At 31.1% G+C, this 22368-nt stretch overlaps 2 protein-coding genes across 3 annotated transcripts; one reads left to right on the top strand and one right to left on the bottom strand.

Annotated features, from left to right (window-relative positions):
* Positions 1 to 1359: 1359 nt before the first annotated feature.
* LOC107421872 (putative leucine-rich repeat receptor-like serine/threonine-protein kinase At2g24130) lies at positions 1360 to 5503 on the top strand. 2 transcript variants are annotated; one of them, XM_025075556.3, is made up of 2 exons: positions 1360 to 4037; positions 4695 to 5012. In XM_025075556.3, exons 1-2 carry the CDS (start codon positions 1484 to 1486, stop codon positions 4772 to 4774), a joined length of 2634 nt encoding a protein of 877 aa, XP_024931324.3. In that variant the 5' UTR covers positions 1360 to 1483; the 3' UTR covers positions 4775 to 5012. The 2 variants fall into 2 exon arrangements, with proteins under 2 accessions (XP_024931324.3, XP_015886705.3); XM_016031219.4 differs by having other exon boundaries at positions 1361 to 4037; positions 4870 to 5503.
* A 2512-nt stretch (positions 5504 to 8015) lies between these two features.
* Positions 8016 to 14567, bottom strand: LOC107421889 (phytochrome-associated serine/threonine-protein phosphatase). Its single transcript, XM_048477879.2, has 10 exons — positions 14267 to 14567; positions 12891 to 13037; positions 12715 to 12782; positions 11280 to 11337; positions 10053 to 10163; positions 9874 to 9924; positions 9224 to 9367; positions 9019 to 9114; positions 8861 to 8932; positions 8016 to 8329 (listed from the first exon to the last, which is right to left on the bottom strand). Exons 1-10 carry the CDS (start codon positions 14345 to 14347, stop codon positions 8246 to 8248), a joined length of 912 nt encoding a protein of 303 aa, XP_048333836.1. The 5' UTR covers positions 14348 to 14567; the 3' UTR covers positions 8016 to 8245.
* Between the last annotated feature and the right edge of the window lie 7801 nt (positions 14568 to 22368).

Below are 22368 nucleotides of genomic sequence, written 5' to 3' on the forward strand. Positions count from 1 at the left end.
CACTTGATAAATTTTGCCTAAAAATGAAAAATACTAAACACAAATAAGAATAAATCATAAGAGGTTTGGGCATTGCTCGTATGCCGTTCAAGAGAAACCACTAGTGGATAAATCTATAGTATTTTCATCGAACATAAGATTTGAATAATCATCGATTTAAGCCTGGTCATTGAAGTACATGTTAATGTAAAAATTTCTACCAGCCAAAGGAAATGGGAATTCCACCAAGCATACTTTGGTTATTCATTTTTGTGTTTTTTGATGGAAACTTTGGTTATTCATTTATATCCTCTAATTTTTTGCAACCTGGATTTGAAAACCCAAGTCCTTCATCAAAATATATTAAACAAAGCATTAATGTTGAGATGCCTGTTATGAGGATTAAGCCACGTATAGAGCCAATTTGACAAACTTTCCATCCACCGAGGTTACATCAATTTTAAGCTTGACCAAGGAATAATCAAATGGAATTAGTTATTAATTTGAACTATTTTCTATTTTTCGCTTGTAATTGAATAAAAATTAATTATTGGAATAGAAAATATCATTATTGTTGCATCAGCTTCAGAGCAAGCAAGTGGTAGCCTGGTCGGAATATGCAAGAAAAACTGGACTATACCCTTTTAAAAAAGCATGCAACTAGTAAATTGATCTCAAAATTATTAAAAAGAAATAATGGAATTAATTTGCTTTTTTCTTTTAATTTTTTTCATTTTAAAACCTCAACAATCTAAATAAAAAGCCCAACTCCTGCCTTTTGTCCACATCTCATTTATAACACCTAATTATTCCTTCGATCAATGGCTATTTTACATTTGAAAGTCAATATGTACTGTGCATGAACAGGAAGAAAGAGAGAGAAAGAAACATAAGAGGCAAATGGTGTACACCAATTCAAAACAATAATGAGAGGTTTTAAGTCCTCAAAGATCAGTAATCAAAGTCAGTGCCACACGCATATATTTCACATCATTATAATGTCAACTCTCTCTCTCTCTCTCTCTCTCTCTCTAGATCTCCATTGCCTAATCATGTGTGCGCGTGTAGTCATGTAATTTGTAATGCATATTCCATATCATACTAAGGCCGAGGAACATGTAAAAGATTGTATACACTTATATGAAAAATTACTGTACAGAACCAATACCATTTTTTTTTGTCCTCTATATGGGTATACAAATATGCATGCCAAGTTGACAATCTACTCATCATTTTTAATTGCAACTCCACAAGTGTTTTTGTTTTTTTGTTTAAAAAAAAAAAATGAAATATCCACAATACTTTTTTTTGTCCCTTTTCAAATCATATCCTCCGTTGAAATTCTTCCTTTTCATTTTCAAGATATCTTTTCCCACCTTCAATTCTATATGGGTATCCAAATTCTTTCTTTTCATGTTCATTCATTATTCCGAATCAAAGATGAAAGTAAAAGAGAGGAAGATCAGCTAAGGCACAATTGAAAATTTCAACCATAAGTTTCAACATGGTTTTCAACAATACCATGTTTCTACTTGTTCTACTCCGACTGCATTTGGTTCTTCTAGTATCTTGTCTTGATTATCACCAAAATCCTCACCATTCTCTTCTCAAAGACAAAGCTGCTCTCCTTGCATTCAAGAGAACTATTGTATATGATCCATATGCCATACTTTCTAACTGGAATGAATCTGTTTTTGTCTGTGATTTCAATGGTGTCTTCTGTGACAAGCATCGTCACCGCGTTGCACAACTCGTCCTCAATGACAGTGAACTTGTAGGGACTCTCTCACCTTTCCTTTCCAATCTCACCGGCCTTCGTAACTTAACCATCATTAACAGTCACTTGTATGGAACCATTCCTCCTGAGTTCTCTCACCTTAGACATCTTCATCATCTCCGGCTTGAAAAGAACAATCTACATGGTCCTATACCAGGTTCACTTGCACTTATTCGCAACCTTACTGTATTAACTCTTCTGCAGAACAACTTTTCAGGTAAAATTCCACCTGCCTTATTCTCCAACTGCACTTTGTTAGAAATTCTAGACATTTCTGGTAACTCTTTTACAGGAGAAGTCCCAATAGAGATTGGAAAATGTAGGCAATTATGGAACCTCAACTTGTACAATAATCAATTTAGTGGAAGACTTCCTCTGTCTTTGTCCAATACAACACTTGTAAATTTAGATGTAGAATATAATCATTTTTCTGGAGAATTACCCATAGAGATTGTCAAAAACCAGCCTAAGCTTCGCTATCTTCATCTATCATACAATGATATGGTAAGCCATGATGGAAATACAAATCTCAGTCCATTCTTTACCTCCCTTGGAAATTGCACAGAACTAATGGAGCTTGAGTTGGCTGGAATGGGACATGGAGGAACATTGCCTGATTCCATTGCAAAACTTGGTGTCAACTTAGTAACTTTGTTGCTGCAAGAGAATAAACTCTACGGATCAATTCCTCCAAGTATAGCAAACCTTTCGAGTCTTATGGTGCTGAATTTGACAACCAATCTTCTTAATGGGACAATTCCGGATGAGATAAGCCAGTTGTCAAAGTTAGAACAGCTTTTCTTGTCACATAACCTCTTCACCAGTTCAATTCCTAAAGCATTAGGCCATATGCCTCATCTGGGTCTGCTTGATCTATCGCATAACAAATTCTCAGGTGAAATCCCAAGGAGTTTAGGAAATTTGGTTAGAGTCAACTATCTATTCCTTAACAACAACCTCTTGTCCGGGAAAATACCTTCCACATTAGGAAAGTGCACAGACCTCTACAAGCTTGACTTGTCACATAATGGATTAACAGGAGCAATCCCACCAGAAATATCAGGTATGAGTGAGATTAGAATTTTTATAAATCTCTCATATAATCAACTTGAAGGGCCTTTGCCAATTGAGCTGAGCAAATTAGAAGATGTTCAAGAGATGGATCTATCATCAAATAATCTGAGTGGAAGTATCTTCCCACAGATATCAAGCTGCATTGCATTAAGGCTGATAAATTTCTCCAACAATTTACTTCAAGGAAATCTTCCAGAATCCTTAGGTGAGCTAAAGAACCTTGAAGTTTTCGATGTTTCAAGAAACCACTTGAGCGGAATGATTCCGGTAAACCTCAACAAGAGTGGAACCCTCACATTTCTTAACCTTTCATTTAACAAGTTTGAGGGGATGATTCCTTTAGGAGTTGTTTTCAATTCAGTCACATACACGTCATTCTTAGAAAACAAGCATCTTTGTGGGGCAGTTCCTGGCATCCCCAAGTGCTCTCGGAAGAGTTTGTTTCGTTCACGAATTTTCTTAGCCATATTTGTCGTGGTGATATTCATAGCAGGATTCCTGTCAACAATTTGTTGTGTGATTGCTTTCCGGCACATAAAAGTACTAATGTCATCTCAGAAGACTCAAATTGTGAGAAAACCAGCAGCACTTGAATTGATTCACAACTTCCCAAGAATAACATATAGAGAATTGTCAGAGGCCACTGGAGGATTTGACGAGCAAAGACTAATTGGTGCAGGCAGCTATGGACGCGTCTACAGGGGAGTTCTTCCAGATGGATCAGCCATAGCAGTCAAGGTGTTACAGTTACAAACTGGAGATTCAACAAAGAGTTTCAACAGAGAATGCCAAGTCTTGAAGAGAATTCGACATAGAAATCTGATAAGGATTGTGACAGCATGCAGTCTTCCTGATTTCAAGGCTCTTGTTCTTCCTTACATGGCAAATGGGAGCTTGGATAGGCGTCTCTATCCACATTCACAGACAGGTTTAGGATCAGGGTCGTCGGATTTGAGTCTCATCCAAAGGGTAAACATTTGTAGTGACATTGCTGAAGGAATGGCCTATTTGCATCACCACTCCCCGGTTAGAGTCATACATTGTGATCTCAAGCCAAGCAATGTTCTTCTCAATGACGACATGACAGCTCTAGTTTCAGATTTTGGGATTGCAAGACTGGTTATGACAGTTGGAGGAAATGCGGCTGCTGAGAACATGGGAAACTCTACTGTGAATTTGTGTGGATCTATTGGATACATTGCACCAGGTAATGCAGCTTTCTCCTTCTTATTTTAGTAAAAAAGAAAAAGATAACAATTTTTTTGTTTTGAATCACATTTGATAGTTTTGTTGGTAATCCTGCAAAGTTTGGTTTTAAAAAGAACTCTAATATTCCCAACTTGAACCATGCTTTAGTTACATCTATTACATTTCTTAGAACTGTAAAACAAACAGAATTTGCTCTCCATTTTCTGATTGGAAAATAAACTATTGGCTCATTCAATTCATATAAAAACATAAGAGTATGACTTTATACAAATAATTACAATAACATAAAAAGGAAAGAGAAAAAAATCACATCAATCTTAATCCCAACAAAAGTTGGTGGTCCACTAAGTAATTCCCCTAATCTCTACTTATGCTCCTTCCTCGTGTCCACTAAGTGAAAATCAAGGGATAATTTCTCCCCATTCCCCTGAGGTTTGCTTTTATTTCAACAAGACCGCTTTGGTTTTGAAAATATCAATTATACTCCTATAAATGTCAATATAACAATTGGAGAGGTAGATGAAACTCTTTCCAAAACCATTGGAGAGTTAGATGATATTTTTTAAACCAGAGGAGTTTATTAAATTTAAAGCAAACCTTAGGGAACCAAAATTCAAACTTGATTTTTTTTTTTTTTTTTTTCCTTCTTATGCAGGGTATAGATTTGGGACTAACACATCCACAAAAGGAGATGTTTACAGTTTCAGCATTCTAGTCCTAGAGATGATATTTTAAAAATTAGAGGGGTCTAATTGAATTTAAACCAAACCTCAAGGATCAAAATAATATTAACCCAAAATCAAACTTGATTTTTGTTTTTGCTTATGCAGAGTATGGATTTGGTACTAACACATCCACAAAAGGAGATGTTTACAGTTTTGGGATTCTAGTCCTAGAGATGGTGACAAGAAGAAGGCCAACAGATGACATGTTTGGTGGTGGTCTAAGCCTTCACAGGTGGGTTAAGAACCATTATCATGGAAGAGTTGAAAAAGTAGTAGACCCTTCACTGATGAGAGATTCAAGAAATCAATCACCAGAGGTGAAAAAGATGTGGGAAGCAGCAATTGGAGAATTGATTGAATTGGGTATTCTTTGCACGCAAGAGTCCCCTTCAACTCGGCCTACAATGTTGGATGCTGCTGATGATTTAGATAGGCTAAAGAGGTACCTTTGTGGGGACACCACTACTACATTTGCTTCTTCTTTGGGAATATCTTCTTCCACTCTAGGTGATGATTAACAGCTTTCAAGATTTTTTTTTGCACAGAACTATATTGGTTTTTTCTTTTTTTCATTTTTTTATGGTTTACTTGTGTTTTTCCCTTCTGGGAAGTGATTTTTCTGCATTTTTGTAAACAATAAAAGTATGTAGCTTAATTAGATTGGTGGAAGCAATTGGATTTCACAATCATTGATCACTGTAACAGAATTTGTTGCTTTTAATTGGCATCTTCTATTTTATGGGCCAAGTCATCATATATGATCACTTACGACTTTAATTGTGTGAACCCAGTCATCATAGACAAAATTTTTGTCCAAAATCCTGGATAAGCATGTATATATATATATATATGTAATCTTTTATTAAATCCAATTGACAATTTTAAAAGAATTTTTTTGTCACCTTTGAATTACCTTAAAATCTGAGATTTAAAAATGTGTAGCAGCCTAAATATGTTTAATAAACTTCTAAACACTAGATGGGTAAACTGAACTCTTTCCTAAAGAACCCTGATACATTTTGAATCTCAGCATATAAAAATTTAAAGGACGGAAAAAGGAAAGTTTGACTTTAAACAGTTAGGTTGACCATTTTTTGAGAATCATTATTAATATCTAATATCATATACTCTCTGTGCGCGTAAATGCATGCGTGTATGCAATATATGTTTAATGGGAGAATGTAATAACCCTCGAAGCAGCAGGACCACAAAACAAAGAGTCATGATTATGCTCGTACAGTGAGAAGTTTGTAGTGGGTAATGGTGATCCATGACAATAGCCACCAACAGAAACATTCATAGGTCAGGTAAGCATGGTTAGCAATAAATTGTTCCTTAAAATAAGTGATTAAACATTAATATAATGGGTATAATGGGTATAAATATATTTAAAAAGAAAAAAAAAATTCTTAACAAGCTGTACCTACCAGTAATTCACAATACATAGACATAATTTGTCAAAATCTACTACTAATGGAATCAAAGCAAATCTTCCTTTCACACAACAACAAAAGACAAAAAAATTTGAACATTCTCACACGTAAAATAACCCTCTAACTTACTCGAGTACTTGAAAATAAAGAGCATATCGATTTGTTGAATTCCCATCATTTCTTTTCTTTTGTTTTTTTCCCCCCTTAATATTATTATAATGTGCGAAATTCATCACCAGCATAAGTTAAAGTGTGATCCATACAGCCAAGTAAGAAGCTGCAACAAGGTTGTCAATACAATTATTGAAAAGCTTGTGTCACGCTGATATTATTTCAACAGAAATGTCATTTGTGGCAACAAATTGTTTTATTACTTATATAGTGATGGATCCCATATTGAAGTTAAAAAAGAATTTAAATGGAAACCAACCAGTAGCCACCATATAAGCACCCACATCATTTGTTTTTACCACTCTTCAACCATGTGCTTTGGCAATTCAAGATTGTGCATTTTGGTGCTAGTTTAGCCAAATTCATTCAGATTCTAATTTGGAACAATGTTTGACATTCTCACCATGCCAAGATGAGTATTGGATAGAAAGCAATTTGTCCCTATCATCTCCTTATCACCGTCTTTCCCTTCAACTGTCCCCAATAAAATAAAATAAAATAAAATATCTAGTTTATCAACTTGGGGTTGGCTTTTAACATCTAACTGCAACATAATAATTCGACTCTTCCATGCCCAAGTCAGGAATTACGATCAAGCTCAGTCCATAGGGCATCAAAACTTTATCACTATCATACCCATAACACATTCCAAAAATAAAACACTGATTACCAATCTCCAAACGGATTTCTAATCTCAACACTGTATTTCCTTTTGAGTTGTTTAATTTATTTTGTCACATTTCTTAAATTAAATGTAGAAAGTTGATCTGATGGCTCTTTAATATAATACTACCAAATCAACTTGATAAAATAATGATGGTTTATGAATATACATGCACAAAACTTTTTCCAAAGTGGAAAGATTTTTTAAGCCCCGTCTAGGAATTGATTACTAGGAATCGCTTATCATTTAGAAAGTGAATTTTCCAAAATCACCAAATTGAACGCTTCTTTTAAAATCACTATTCATGAACAATCACCGAAAAGTAATTTCACATTTTTTTACCAAAAGGCAAACACTATTAAGTGGTTTTGGATATTTTAAAATCATTCTCAAATGGACAGTAAACATCCAACAGAAACCGCTGCACAAAAATGTTTTCAAGAGGGAACCCCCCAAAAAAAGATGGAAGTTTTCCCTGTGTCATTATAAGAGAACTTCGATGGTTGGGCTCATAGAGTAAAAATCTGTTTACAGACTGATTCAACATGCCTGACAGAAGATGGATTCACGTGTCAATTGGTCAGCTCTTCCCTGAGATTGGTCACCAATAAAAAAACTGAAAATCATAGCATGCCAATTCGATAATCCCTCACCCGTAGAGTGAATGACGTAATTTTCACCATCATATCATGAGCATTTAAAAATTTATAAATACATTAAGATTATTCCCATACTCAGTTTCCAATAGAGAAAAATAGTTCAGCTCCTCATGCATGCCTTGAACAACTGCACACAAATAGTACGTTTCTCATTTATGCATTCTCAATGTCTACTAACCTACAGAAAATGTTACCTTAGACGCAGAGAATCTAGGCTAAAAACACAAGACCAATCTGGAAATAACAAATGTATCCTCTACCGCATTGGCATAAGCAACAGAATACTAATGTAGAAAATATTAAATTCTGGGAAGGCAAAAAACATAATCGAATGAAACATGGATTAATAATGAAATAACAATTGGCAACTAATACAAAAACCCACAACTTTAAGAGCAACCTAGACAGGATGGAAAATCTCCTCCAGCCAAGTATAAGAAAGATCCACCTGCATATAGCTGACGTATTCAATTTTTTCTTCCATACAGTACTTTCAACACCTATGTCAATGGTCCAATAATTATACAATTAATGCAAGCAGTGACTCCAAATGATTATAAGAAATATGGGACTCCTGTCCGCGGCCCTCTCATCTGGTTGTTCTCTTCTGTTTCCGTGAAAAACTTCACCTCTCTCTCCTGTTATAATGAGAGAGAAAAAGAAAAAATATAATGATGAACAGCTTCCAGAAAGTACCAAAGGCCGTTCAATCAAGAGAACCATAAGAAATCTCTTATCACAATTGCACAAAGTAGTAAAACTTGGTTCGAGCTCATGATAGGCTGCTAAAAGTGTAAAGAAGAGTACACTCTAATTTTTTAATGAACTACTGGCATTTATGTCATCACAAAGTGAAGACTACAGCATGATCGAAAATCTAAAGATTGAAAAGATCAGAACCGCATCGAGATTGTTGGGGGGGAGGGAGGAATTGACAACCACAAGTTTTAAATAAACGAGAAGGACTTCACCTTAATGACAAAAGAAAGAAAGTTTGCCTTAATTGCCTCAATTTAGTGAGTTACTTTCACACACAACAGGTGCATGGATCCACAGAATCTTCATTATTTTAGAACTAATAATCATGTTCATATTCATAAGCAATTTTAACTTGATGGGCCAGTAAGCATTATTTCATAATTTAACATGCAAAAAGCTTGTATATTTACCATATTCTCATTGAAGCTCAATATAGAAGCGACATTCCCACAACGATAACAGTAATTTGGTGCAGACCAGACCTGCAAAAAATTGAGAATTAGACCACTCCATAAAACTGTTACAATCATCAAAACAATTTGTATAATGCAAAAGTTCATAATCTTACAGTTACGAGGCCTTTGTCTTGAAACATGTACTTGAGGCCTTCTTGTACAAGTTGGTGTGCTCGACAAACCAGATCAAGATTATTTATGTGGTTAAACTGCATAAAAGGAACTACTGTTTTTCTTCTGGTATGTAGATAATGGAATTGTATTCATAAAATTTGCTGGAATATTAATGTGCTAAAAGAGTAGAGATCAGATAATCACCTCAGAAGTGACTCTGGACCCAAAAAGCCAACCTGCCCCACGTGGACTGACTGCCCATGTTTCAATATCTTCAGGGTCACTCCACATGAGGTCACAAAATGGCCCTTCATGTGGAATTTCACAATTTCGATCAATGACCCTTATCTGTTAAATGAAAAGTTTATATGCTGGTGATGATAACTCATGTAAATGGATAGCCATAAAAGGTTTCCTAGGCTTCAACGAAAAGCATGCACACAGAAATCATGCTAAGAAACCTTATTTATCATAATCAAATACGGTCATATCTTGATTGTATGTGCATATAAAGGGTGGATCAATAAGAGAGGGGGGGGGGGGGGGGGGGGGGGGGAATGGAAAGAAGACATCATAAGACATGAAGTTCACAGGTTAAAAGCACCATTAGAAAGGACCAGAACAAAAAATGTAAGCAGTAAAGTGAACAAGTGTTCTACGAACAGTTCAAAAATGTGAAGTGCATAAAACTACTTAGTTGTTACACAATACACGTGTGAAAGAGCATAGCAACCAATTGCAGAAAATGGGTTATCAGCATTAATATAGCAAAAACTACAATATATGTATTGATCAGTGTAATAATAAATAATAAAAAAAGGTTAAACCAATCAACAATTAAGAAAGGGTTTGACCTGATCAATGGTTCGGATGTCAGGAGAAAGACCACCATGGACACAAAGCACCTGGATAGCAAAGCAAATGAACATATTTAACATCAGAAAAGGAACCAACCATGTATTACATATCTATCCATATTACATATCTATCCACATATGCATTTATATATAGATCCTGGGAAGTAGAGATTTACAGTTCCATCTATAATTGCTGAAAGCGTCAGATAGTCAAAAACATCTGTACAGTACCGCCATGCATTAGCATTTCCGTACTTCCTCTGGCACTCATCGTAAAAACCATATACCTAGCAGAGATGCAAATGTTAAAAGGAACACTAATAATGCCACAGAATATAATTTCATGATACTCTTATTAAACCAAACACATTCAATATTTATGCATCAATGAAGCTCTTATTAAACAGATATCACCATTCCTTTCGATCATGTCAACCATAGTAATAAATGGTTAAGAAAAACTAATGAATCCAACAAAAAACCAAACAAAACCTCATGAAGCTCTTTCAAATTACAAAAATTCGGCTTTGCTTTCAGAAATTATAAATTGCACCTTGAACATCAAACTGGCCTTGATGTCAAAGCCAAGGGCAAAGCAGAAGAGAAGAAGATAAAAAGTAAAATTACTAAGCTGACCTTTTATCCACCAATGAATTTGTTATCCAACTCAAACTTAAGAAACAGAATGGAAACCTTTAACTTTATTGCCAATAGAAGCCCAAAGTGAAACCAAAAACTTGTGATGATTTCAAAAGAAATCCAGATCTCAAAATCTCTTTTGTTTATTCTATAAACGATTAAACTAATGTATCGCAAAAATAAAATACCCCTATAATCACGTGCGTTGAAATTGCAAATGTAATTGATCAAGAATTACTCCTTTTTTCTTTTTGAGTATTTTGTATGTAAATGAGAGAACTAAAGATTTCTAGTGCCTAAAGCCTGCAGCCCTTCTAACCCTACTGTACAACATCTATGAATTTCCTGTACCCCAACATTCAGCACTCATGTGCTAACAACATTCACGGCTCAAGCAAACTTTTACTGAATATGTGATCGGACGGGAAAAAAATAATAAAAAATAAAATAAAAGTAAAAAACCTATGTTACTTCCAGAAGCCTTTAAATTAACCATCAATCACAATATCATTCCAACAGCAGCAGCTTTAGGCACATAATGCACTCAACCGAAACATATAAAAACAGATAAATCAAGGCAATAACCCATGCTACGTATTGTTTTTATCCAAAAACCAATGAGATACAAGATTTAACTTCTTAATTAACTTTCAAATTACAACTGAACTTGGTACATCCACCTAAATGGCCTTTTATTATCATCTTTTACAAAGCACTACTAAATCAAGCAGATACGGCATAAAGAACACAAGTCATAAGCATACCTGAGTCAGCTGTCTGCTTTCATGATTTCCACGCAAAAGTGTAATGTTAGCAGGATATCTGTCAACAAGCATATCAATAAGAAAAAACAGGAGGAAACATTAGCTTATAATGTCAAAATATTAATAGTAAATGAATAAGCATCAGCCTTATAATATAACTAAGAAATTGCATTAATTTCATAATCTTAAGGCTTTTGACCATCAAAGTATGACAAGCAACTACTTAATCAGAAAGCACCAATGATAGTGATACATGCTCCAGCATAGGAATGAAATGAAGTGTTGGATGCTGCAAAGGACTATGCTTGTCAATTTGTTGTGCAGCAAGTTGAAGCCCATGTCCACTTGCTTGTACTTGTAAATTTTTCTATGGAATCCTTAGAAGAGGGGGGTGGTAAGGGAAAAAGTAACTCATTTTAATTCTCTTTTCTCTAACTTCTTGTCTCCTTAATACTTTTGATGCTTCCTTGTATAATGTCTGAATTGTTTCATAGCATCTAACTAGTCAGTGAATAGTTTGAGTATAAAACAAAAAGCATTTTTTATGGCCTCTCATCTTCCCAACATCTCCTGAAATCAATCCAAGTGGCTTATTTCAACCAATTTTTTACCTTCCCATTGTTATCGCATCATCTATTACTTTGAGCTAACCTATTGCTTTCATAATGTGGCTTTGTGTTTTCTGTGACTTCTTTTGCAGGTTTGCCACCAACAAGGAGATAATAAGCATGTTATGTCCATGAGGTGAAAGAATCCGGCCACATTATTCATGGAGCACTGAGCACACTCTAGAAAGGCTGGGCATGGCATTCCACTCACATCCAGGCCCATGTAAGCATGTAATAAGGCATGACATAAGTGTGCAGAAGCTTGGAATAAATCTGCACTTGCTTAAAAACTTTCCATATTATAAACAACCATTTTGGCATTATCCTATTAACCACACGCAAATAAAAATCAAACCATAACTCCCTAGCTTTTGAGCAGTGCAACAAGAAGTGATTTATATACTGCAGATTACTAACACATACGAGACTAATTCACAAAAAATTTTCTCTTATTACTGTGTAATGGTAAAACAAATATACAAAACTTACATTTATATCTCTTTCCCAATGTAGAACCTCTTAACCTATTCCTACCTTGATTAAATAAATATTTTAACTCCTACATACAATTTAGATCATAGCATATAAAATTCAGTATAAGCACATAAAACAACGTAAACAACATTTTAACCTTCTAACAATGGAACTAATGGTACACAATGTAACATCAACAAAACAAGGGGAAAGAAAAAAAAAAAAAAAAAAAAAAAAAAAAAAAAAAAAAGAATTGATATACTCAGTGTGGAGTTGACTAACTACAAAAATAAATTCGATTATGAACTAATTCTAAGAAATGAAAACCTGCATGAGGGACATATATGATATACCTAGCTTTAAGAAGCAAGAGGATTGTGAATACTTCAAGACTATTGTAACCTCGATCAACAAAATCTCCCTGCCAAAGATTTAAGACTATTAAGCACCCTGACAAACATGCAAATGCTACACAATAACATTTCAAAAAATATACATCAAAACTCTATCGGAAAATATAAATCACTACCATAAATATATAATTTGTCTCTGGCACATGACCTCCAGTCTGAAAAAGTTTCATTAGATCGTGAAACTGGCCATGGATATCACCACAAACAGTGACTGGACTGTTTACAGGTTGTACATTGGACTCCTCAATAAGAATCTCTTTTACCTGTCAAAATGTTCCATTAATTAGTGTACAAGGCAAATAAAAAATCCTCAGAAACAGATGGGACCCAGTTTTATCTATAGTTTCTTTAAAAATGGATATTCATTAAATAGAGCATATGTAAAATTGGTAATGACTGCATATCCTACAAGATTGAAAGAATGATGTTAATAACAACTTTTATAACCTAGACTGCCTCCTACATGTGAATGTATGTATACATACACAGTTCAATACTTTCAATTTGACATCGCTTAATTCAACTAAAATAAAGCATAAAAAATTACACATAAAATCAGAATAGCATCAAACTACATAGTTTAAGATAAAATATCAACTCACAACCTTGCATGATCTAGAATCTATAATTAATCATAGATTATTAACTTTTAGTAATTGAGTTACATGCAGCGTTTTAATTAATTTAAGCTTTGAAATTAATATGATGGTTCTTTATTTCATATTATTCCAACCTCAGTTTACCAAGACAATGCAAAAGTAGAAACAAATGGTTAGACTTAGGATTCTAAAACTAAAATTATTAGACTTAGGATTCTAAAACTAAGGCCCGAGGCTGATAAAAAGGCCTACAATCTACATTTAGCATTCATTTCTAATTAGTAACGTTTAATGCTAGTAAATGATCGCCAACAGGGGTACAAGCACCATCAATTAACCAAAACCAAAACCATGAGGAACCAACTGAAAGAAGCTTGATGATTTTTGTTAGGCAGCAAATATTAGTGAATATTTTTTTACCCCAGCAAAGTGAACCATGAAAAAAAAAGAAAAAAAAAAAAAGCACTTACAGTAAGCAAATTGTTTTGGACATAACAGCTAGATTTCCTTTATTTTGTCTCTAGCCCTAATATCAAAACTGATCTAAAAAGCCCATTGTAGTTCAATCTTATGCCGTTCCATAGAAATTAAATCAAGGAAAAAATAATTCAAACTGCATTGGAATTTCCGAAAGAGCAAAAACTACGTTGAAATTTCCTATATTTTTCTTTGAAAACAAAATAAAATTAAAATTCCTAGATCATTAGCTACTCAACAAAAAGCCTCTGCCGAAGCAACAATTTGGCCAACGCTTTCACAAGAAAAAACAAAAAAAAAAAAAAAAAAAAAATTTGGGAGTTCAGAGCAAAACATAATGGAAACGAAGAAACAGAGAGAGATTGATTGGCAAATAGAAGCGAGAGAGAGAGAGAGAGAGAGAGAGAGAGACGAACATATTCGCAGAGAAGTTGAAGCTCATCCTCAAGAAGATGCTGGCCTTCCTTGACCTTAGAGATCCACTGCTCCAAATCCATTTCCGTTCTTCTTTGATCTTCTTCTTCTTCTTCCCTCTGGCTTGTGGTGGGTGTTTAGGGTTTTCAGCGAAACCCCCCAAAACCAAAAACAAATAAAATTAAAAAAAAAAAAACAGAAAGAAAGAAAATATCAAAAAAATTTCCTCCTTTGGATATTCAACCCCAAAGCAACACCAATACAGATCTGTCTTTCTCTCCCTTTTTCAATTTTCAATTTTTTTTTCTTTTTTTTTTTATATTTACTAAACCATCTATTATATGATATATTATATAATAAATGTACAAATATCAAAACATGTTTTTCTCATTCCCTTTTTACTTTTTTCTATTTTTTTTAGTATTTTTGGCCGTTCCTTTTTTTTTTTTTTTTTCACGCTGAAAAAATTGCAAATTGTCCCCTCAATTTTTATATTTGTGCGAAATTGCCCCATATATTTTACTTTTAAAGCAATTTACCTCTCAGCTTTGGTATAATGTCAAATTGCCCCTATTTAATTATTTATTTATTTATTGAAATTTGACAAAATAGAATATATTAACAAATTCATTAATTATATCTTATAACCCTAGTCTCAATTTTTTTAAGTTAAAATAAGATTTTTTTTTTTTAATAGAACCATAAAATTTGAACTTTTTTAAAATAGTTTTTAAAAAAAATTAATTAATAAATATTTATTAATTTGTAATCAAATATTTTAAATAAAAAAGTTTATGACAATTTAATAAAGCTTTTTATTAAAAAAAAAAGAAGAAAATAATACCAAATGGAGGCTATCCAAACTCGGAATAATGGTCATCTACCTTCAATTATTTTACTTCACTCAATGTTTATTTTTGATTTGTTATTGTCTTATTCTATCTCTCATCATGGAAGAAAGAATGTATTGTGATTTCAATAATACAAGTTTTCTATATGATTTCAAAGATAGATACAGATTTAACTTTTTCTGGTGAAAAAAATATTAACTTTTGAAAGTGACACAAAAGAGCTTATGCATGATACTACTTTAAAGAACATCAATTTATTTTCAACATGATGTGAAAGTTGATATTATTATACAAGAATACTTGCATCGGTTTGATTTTTTGCCTTTTGGTCTGAATGGTGATTTAGAATAACGGAAAATTGCTTATATTAACCAAATGTCAAAATTACAATAATTTTGGCAACAAAATTGGTGGAAAAATTAGGCAAAAAGAATTTATCCTTGCTGCAATTTCTCAATTTTATTAATTTTGATTTAAATAAAATTTAATTTAAGTATATTTTGCTTCGGTTAGCATTCAATTTCAGTCATACAAAATAGTTCAACAAAAATTTATAAAAATGGAGCAATTTAACATTATATCAAATTTAAGAGGTAAAATTGCTTCAAAATAAGATGCACAAGGCAAATTGCCACAAGTGTTAAAAGATTAGGGGATAGTTTGTATTTTTCCCAACAAAATAAATGATTTTATAGAATTGACTTGGGCCCATTTTAAAAAGTTCATTATAATATGCAAAAGCAACAAAAACTGCTTTTTCTTTTTCGCAAATTTGTGCATCGACTCATCTTACAAACTCCCCCGACAAGGAAAAAACAAAATAAATAAATAAATAAATAAAATTAAAGAAGAAGAAAAAAAATAAATATGTAATTATTCTTTGGCTATTTTTCTTAAATTTAAAAATTTTGACTAAAGATTATTTTTAATATAGAGAATAAAAAATCATTTTAAAAATAATTGTTAAAAAGTTGTTTCCTTTTTCTAAAAAAAATTTACCCAAGACTTCTCGAAGCAGATTTAGATAACTGATATCCAACGCGTGCAAGCCTTGGTACAAGCAAATCATTCTTCCATAAAAGGTATGAAACCTCTATAAAAGGTATCATATTTTGCACTTAGGTTTTCTACTGCATTAGGCCCTCTAAATTTTAATGTTTTTGGCACTCTAAGGACCTTTTAAACCTTTAGTTAATTTTTTGACGGAAATGGCACATGAGATGAGCTTTAATGGTCATTTTACTTCTTTAAACTTGTTATAGGGGGTCAAAATGCAACTTTGATATAGTTTAAAGTGTAATTATGTTCAATATTCAAAATTCAAAAAAATTATGTTTGTATAACAAAATCTTTTAATAGAAAATTATAAACTATTTACAAGTAGCAAAAACATAAAATATGAATCAAAAATTAAAAATTGTTACATTAAAAAGAAAATAATGCTTAAATTTTTAAAAGTTACCAATCTTAAGTAACATTTAATCATAGAAATAAAGCGGCTCAATTTGTTCTATTAGTTTTTACTATTATAATTTCCTTTTTTCAATTTTTAGATTATTTTAAGATTTGAGAAAAAAATCATTTATGATAATGTAGGGCTTATAGAGTTCATTTTGCCCGAGTAAAATTTTAATATGTTCTTACACCTGTTTTCGTCAATAATTAAATTTAAAATATTAATTTTTTGTTGTCATTCAAACATTGATAATAAAAATTATAATGATTAAAACCATCAAATCAACCTTATGCAAGTCTGAGAGTAAAATAAATAAATAATTATTTGAGCGCGCGCGTGTGTGTGTGTGTGTGTGAACCAAGCTCCTATGAAGTCTGTGCGTGTGTGTGTTAGCTCCTATAAAGTGTGTGTTTGTGTGTGTGAGAGAGAGACAGAGAGAGCCAAGCCCCTATAAAGTTGACGTTATCATCTGGACTAAGCACTAATTTTATCATCTGGACTTTTTTTAAAGTCCTATACTTTAATATATTAAGTGGTGTTATCTATGTCTGGTATGGTGGAAAATTGAAAAGATGAAAAGGAAAGAATGAAAAAATGGAGGAAGTAAAAATGTTGTGGTTTTTTGATTTGGAGGAAGAAAGTGAATGATAGAAATATGAATGTAAAACTTTCTATCCAAACGAATTTATATCAAATTGAAAGAATTTGCCAAAGGAAAGTTTTCTTTCCCTTTTCCTGTACTATATGTACTCTTCGTATTTTTATTTTTTTTTTACTTCTATCATTTTTTTCATTATTTGTTTGGTATGTGTTTTTTTTTTTTTCTCTCCCTGACATTTATTTTTATATTTTTACATATATTCATAAAATCTTTCTTTTTTCTTTTCATTTTCCATATTTTTAAATTGATTCTTTTTCCCTTCATAGCAATCGTATTTTCTTCATTTCAGTGCTTAGCAAGTCTTTTTTGAAAAAAAAAAAAAGGAAAAAGAAAACTCAAGTCTCTTTTTTTTTTTTTAAATCTTTTATATGTAATTATTTTCATTTTCCTTGCATTTTGTATTTTTATACATACTCATTTAACTATTTTTTTAATCTTAAATTTTTTTTTTTTTCACTCATGCGTTTTTAATTTTTAGCAAGTATTCCCATTTTCATTTTCTTTTCTTTTTTTTTAACTCAAGTCTTTTTTTTTTCTTTTTTTTATTATATCTTGTATGACTTTCTTTTATTTTTTCTTCCTAAAATTTTGTACGTGAATAGAACCAAGTAAAATTAAAAATATCCAATTTATAATATAATTTGAAGGCGTTTGTTTTATAAAAATATATAATTTTATAAAAAAAAATTAAGAATATTCAATTTATAAAAATATATATATGAGCAAAATTAAGAATATCTTATTTATAAAAATGTAAACTTATATAATGATTAAATTGATTTAACTATTATGATTAAAAAAAAAGTGATTTGACAAGTAAAGTGTTATTTCCTTCAATTTTCTTTTTTATATCAACAAAGGATATCAAATCAAATAATAGGAGAAATAAATATGAATTTTTCCATCTCTTTACTTTTCCTCCCCTTCTACCAAATGGAAGCTAAAAGATTTTAGATCTATCTTTGTGTAAGTTTAAGCAATTGGATTTAAATATATATATATATATATATACTTTAAAGAAAATAGGTTGCACGATTTAAGACAAAGATACGCATGATTTTTATTTTCTAACATACCTTTTTATGTCATAATCGTGAATTTTTTTAATCTTGTATCCAAGATTTAAATTATCATAAATAATCATGAGTTAGTTATATAATGTTTCTCATAAAATTTTAATTTTTCTCTCAGCTTAAATATCACAATATATTAACAGTAATTATATACTAAATTATATAAAATAATACCGGATTAGTTTTATTTTTACTCCCTTGCCCATAGGCTTTTGTGGTATTTCCACTATTAACCTGCTTTCGTTTTTTCCAGCAGTTTTGTCCCTCTATTGCAGTTTTTGTTGTACTTTTCTTATTTTGCACTTTTTTGACACTTTTTTTTGGCACTTCATTTTCTCTTAGGTAATTGGAGTTTAATATACATTTATATAATGAATTAAACATTTTTAAAAAAATATATTAATTGCAAAAAATAAAAATTTAAAAATAAGTTAAAATAAGAGAAGTGCAACAAATGCAATAGTTAACTGTTAAGGGACACAATTGCCCCCAAAAAAAAAAAATTAAAGAAAGAAAATAACAGTTTTGTCCCTCTTCCATGGTGCTTCTTGTACTTTTCTTATCTTTTCACTTTTTGGCACTTCATTTTTTCTTACGTGGTTGGAGTTCAATATATAGTTGCATAATGAATTAAACATCTTAAAAAATATATAATGATTGCAAAAGATAAAAATAAAAATAAAAATAACAAAATAAGAGAAGTGCAACAAATACCACCGTTAACCATTAAGGGACACAATTGCCCCAAAAAAAAAAAAAATTCATGTATAAAAGTGATAAATATCCTATAGTGTAAATAACTTGAATATAAATATTCTTTTTGATTGTTTACAATATTTATCCGTTTCTGTACCCGGTGTTTTGAATAATGATTTTTCAATAATAAATATAAATAGTTTATTAACTGAACTAATATTATTTGATTTTAATATAAAAATATATAAGATATATATTACAAATTTTATCAAATATTGGTAAAGCATTTTGTTATTTTTTTTCATAATAAATATCTTGCTACTTACATGCAAATTCAATCATGCTCCACATAATGCAAATGGTTCATTTTTATTACATTTCCATTTGGATTTAGTTTATGCATATTACTAATAAGCATTTAAGCATACATGCCAAATTATTATTTTTTTGTTGGATACATGCCAAATTAATTGATTTTGGCAGGAAAGAGTAGTTGTAATAATCTATATTCTCGGAATAAGAAACAGTTTACAAATGTTCTTAACTCTTTTTTTTAATTATTATTATTTTCTTTTTCTATCTTTTTTTTTTAATTATTATTCTTTTCATTAGATATAGATATTGAAGTTTCCATTGTGTCTATTGGGCTTACCAGTATATGATATGCTAAAACAATTTTGATATTCATCACCATTTGGAACAATTACCGGCTTATATTTCAAATTTTAATTACAGTATTTAATTCTATTTTTATTATGTTAAAACATTCTAAAACTTTAAAAATAAACCATTTAATATAACCATTTAAATTGTCATATGATTTTGTACGTTTTATTAGTAATTGTTTACTAATGGTGATAAATAGTATCTTTCATGCTAAAATGGAGATGCTATTTTGTAGGGTGGATGGTATGTGCTAAATAATCAATCCCATTTGATAGATGTGGTTCGTAGTCCCTAGATATTTGTCACCATAGGTGATGATCACCAGTTGATATGGAAAATTTTAATTGAGATCATTTAATTCTATTATTTCTTATACTAAAAGCCTAAAAGTAGATTATTTTTAATAATAATCATTTAAATTATTATATTATTTATATATTTCAATAGTAATTATTCACTGGTGGTGATAAATAAGTATGTTTTATCTCAAAATGAGATCTATTTTATAGGTTGATGATGTCTGCCAAAGAAACAGTCCCACTCAATAGATGTGGTTCGCAATCCCTAGATATGATATTTTATAGTTTCTAGATATTTGTCAAGAGTGGTGTGTGCCAAAGAAACAATCCTATTTTATAGATGTGGTTTGTAGTGCCTAGATATGATACTTTATAATCTTTAAATATTTGTTATTATTGATGAACATAACTAATTTATGTGATAAATTTTAATTAAGGATATTTAATTTTGTTATTTTTTTTTAAGTAAAACTCTAAAAGTGAGCTTTTTAGTGGTAATTATTTAAATTGCTATATTACATATAAATTCAACTGTTGATCGCTTATCAATAATGATAAATAGCATTTTTTATGCTAAAATGGGAATCCTATTTTGTAAAGTTGATGGTTTGTGCAAAATAAAAAAATTCCCTTTATATGATCTCCACGGTAATTGCTTGTTTTCTATCTACTTGCTTTTTTTATTTAAGGCATCAGATAATTGAAATTGTGCATTGGAATAAAAGTTTGTACATCTATTTATTTAAAAAAAAAAAGATCAACTCATAATATCTATATGATCATTGCTACCATTATATGCATGATAAACCAAGCATATAGGAATTCATTAGGATGATTCAGTTCGTAGTTACAGCTAATGATAACTTCTAAAACTGGTTCAAAAATTAGTCATAAAATCTCTCTCCCAAATTAATAAGAAAAAAAAAAAAACTACACATATGGGTGAGCAAGTATTCATAGATTTAATACAGTAGTAAAACTACTAAAAATACATTTTTAGAACCGGGTTCAACCATATCTAGATGATATCTCCTCTTATTTAATTTAGAATGTTTGTAATCCCTAAAAATATATAGGGTGAGCCAAAAAAATAAAGGTAAAAACCTAAACATAGAGGACACCTTTTGTGTCCAAATATGTCTAGAATGTGGATTATTGCATAATTTATTGAACTATTTACAAAAAGTTAATTTGGTAATATGAGAAGAAATCAGAGTGTGCATGTAGAAAAACTCACTTTTTAAAATCAAGGGCAAAGTGAAGAAAAAACAAAAAACAAAAAAAGAAAATGTAAAATGTATTTTTTTTCTTCTATTTTAAAAGAGAGAAAAAAAAAAAAAAGAAAAAAGCAGCAGTACCAAAAATTCAGCCTACTCATCATCGATTCTAGGGTTCCAAATTCTTCAACCACCATTTATATCTCTCTTTTCATTTTGTACGAGACACATAAATGTCAAAACCATTTAATGGTAGGAAATCTGATGTTAAATATTAAGTTAGCCTTATATGAACTTGATTCATCATATATATACATATATATATATATATATATATATTCTTACAGTCCGTCTATGGTGCGGACGGTCTTCATGCGGACCACAGTATTGGTGACGGTTTTTCATAGTATTAACGACGATTTCTTAGGAAATCGTCGTTAATAGGAAATCGTCGTTAATACTATGAAAAACCGTCACTAATACTACAGTTCTCATACGGACCATCTTCACCATAGAATTTCCGTATATCCCTATAAAGTCGAAACGGTAGTTTTACCATTAGAATTTTTTTAAGATTCCTATTCTTTAACTCCAAAATAAGATAAATTTTATCGCTAAAAGATTTCCAATCTATCTTTATGGAAGTTTAAGTAATTGGATTTATAAAAAACGTTAAAGAAGAAAAGGTTGTGCCATTTAAAACAAAGATACACTTGATTTTTCTTAGGTCATAATCATGTATTATTATTACTTTTTTTTTTTTTTTGCCTTTTTGATGAATCGGAGAAGGACGCTTTTATCATTGGGTTTTGAATCTCGTACATGAGGATTACCACAATTCTTTTGTACTTAATTTTTTAACATCTCCTCATATGTAGGCCTTTCTTTATGATATTAGAGTGATCGCATGTGTTTTTAATTTTTTTATTGTAGTTGCTAAATTGTGAATTTAGAACTTTTTATCAATTTAAATTATCATTTTTCCTAAAAACTTAAACTAATAAATGTGGAAATTAATATATATACATATATTTATTTATTTTTTTATGGTTAACAATGTTTGCTAAAATGGGGATACTGTTTTGAAGGGTTAATAGTGTTATCCAAAAAAATAATCCCATTTGATAATTGTGGTTTGAAGTCCCTAGATATGATCTCCATGGTATTGCCTATTTTCTAGGGACT

Source organism: Ziziphus jujuba, chromosome 3 (assembly GCF_031755915.1).
Source record: "Ziziphus jujuba cultivar Dongzao chromosome 3, ASM3175591v1".
Taxonomy (NCBI): Eukaryota; Viridiplantae; Streptophyta; class Magnoliopsida; order Rosales; family Rhamnaceae; genus Ziziphus; species Ziziphus jujuba.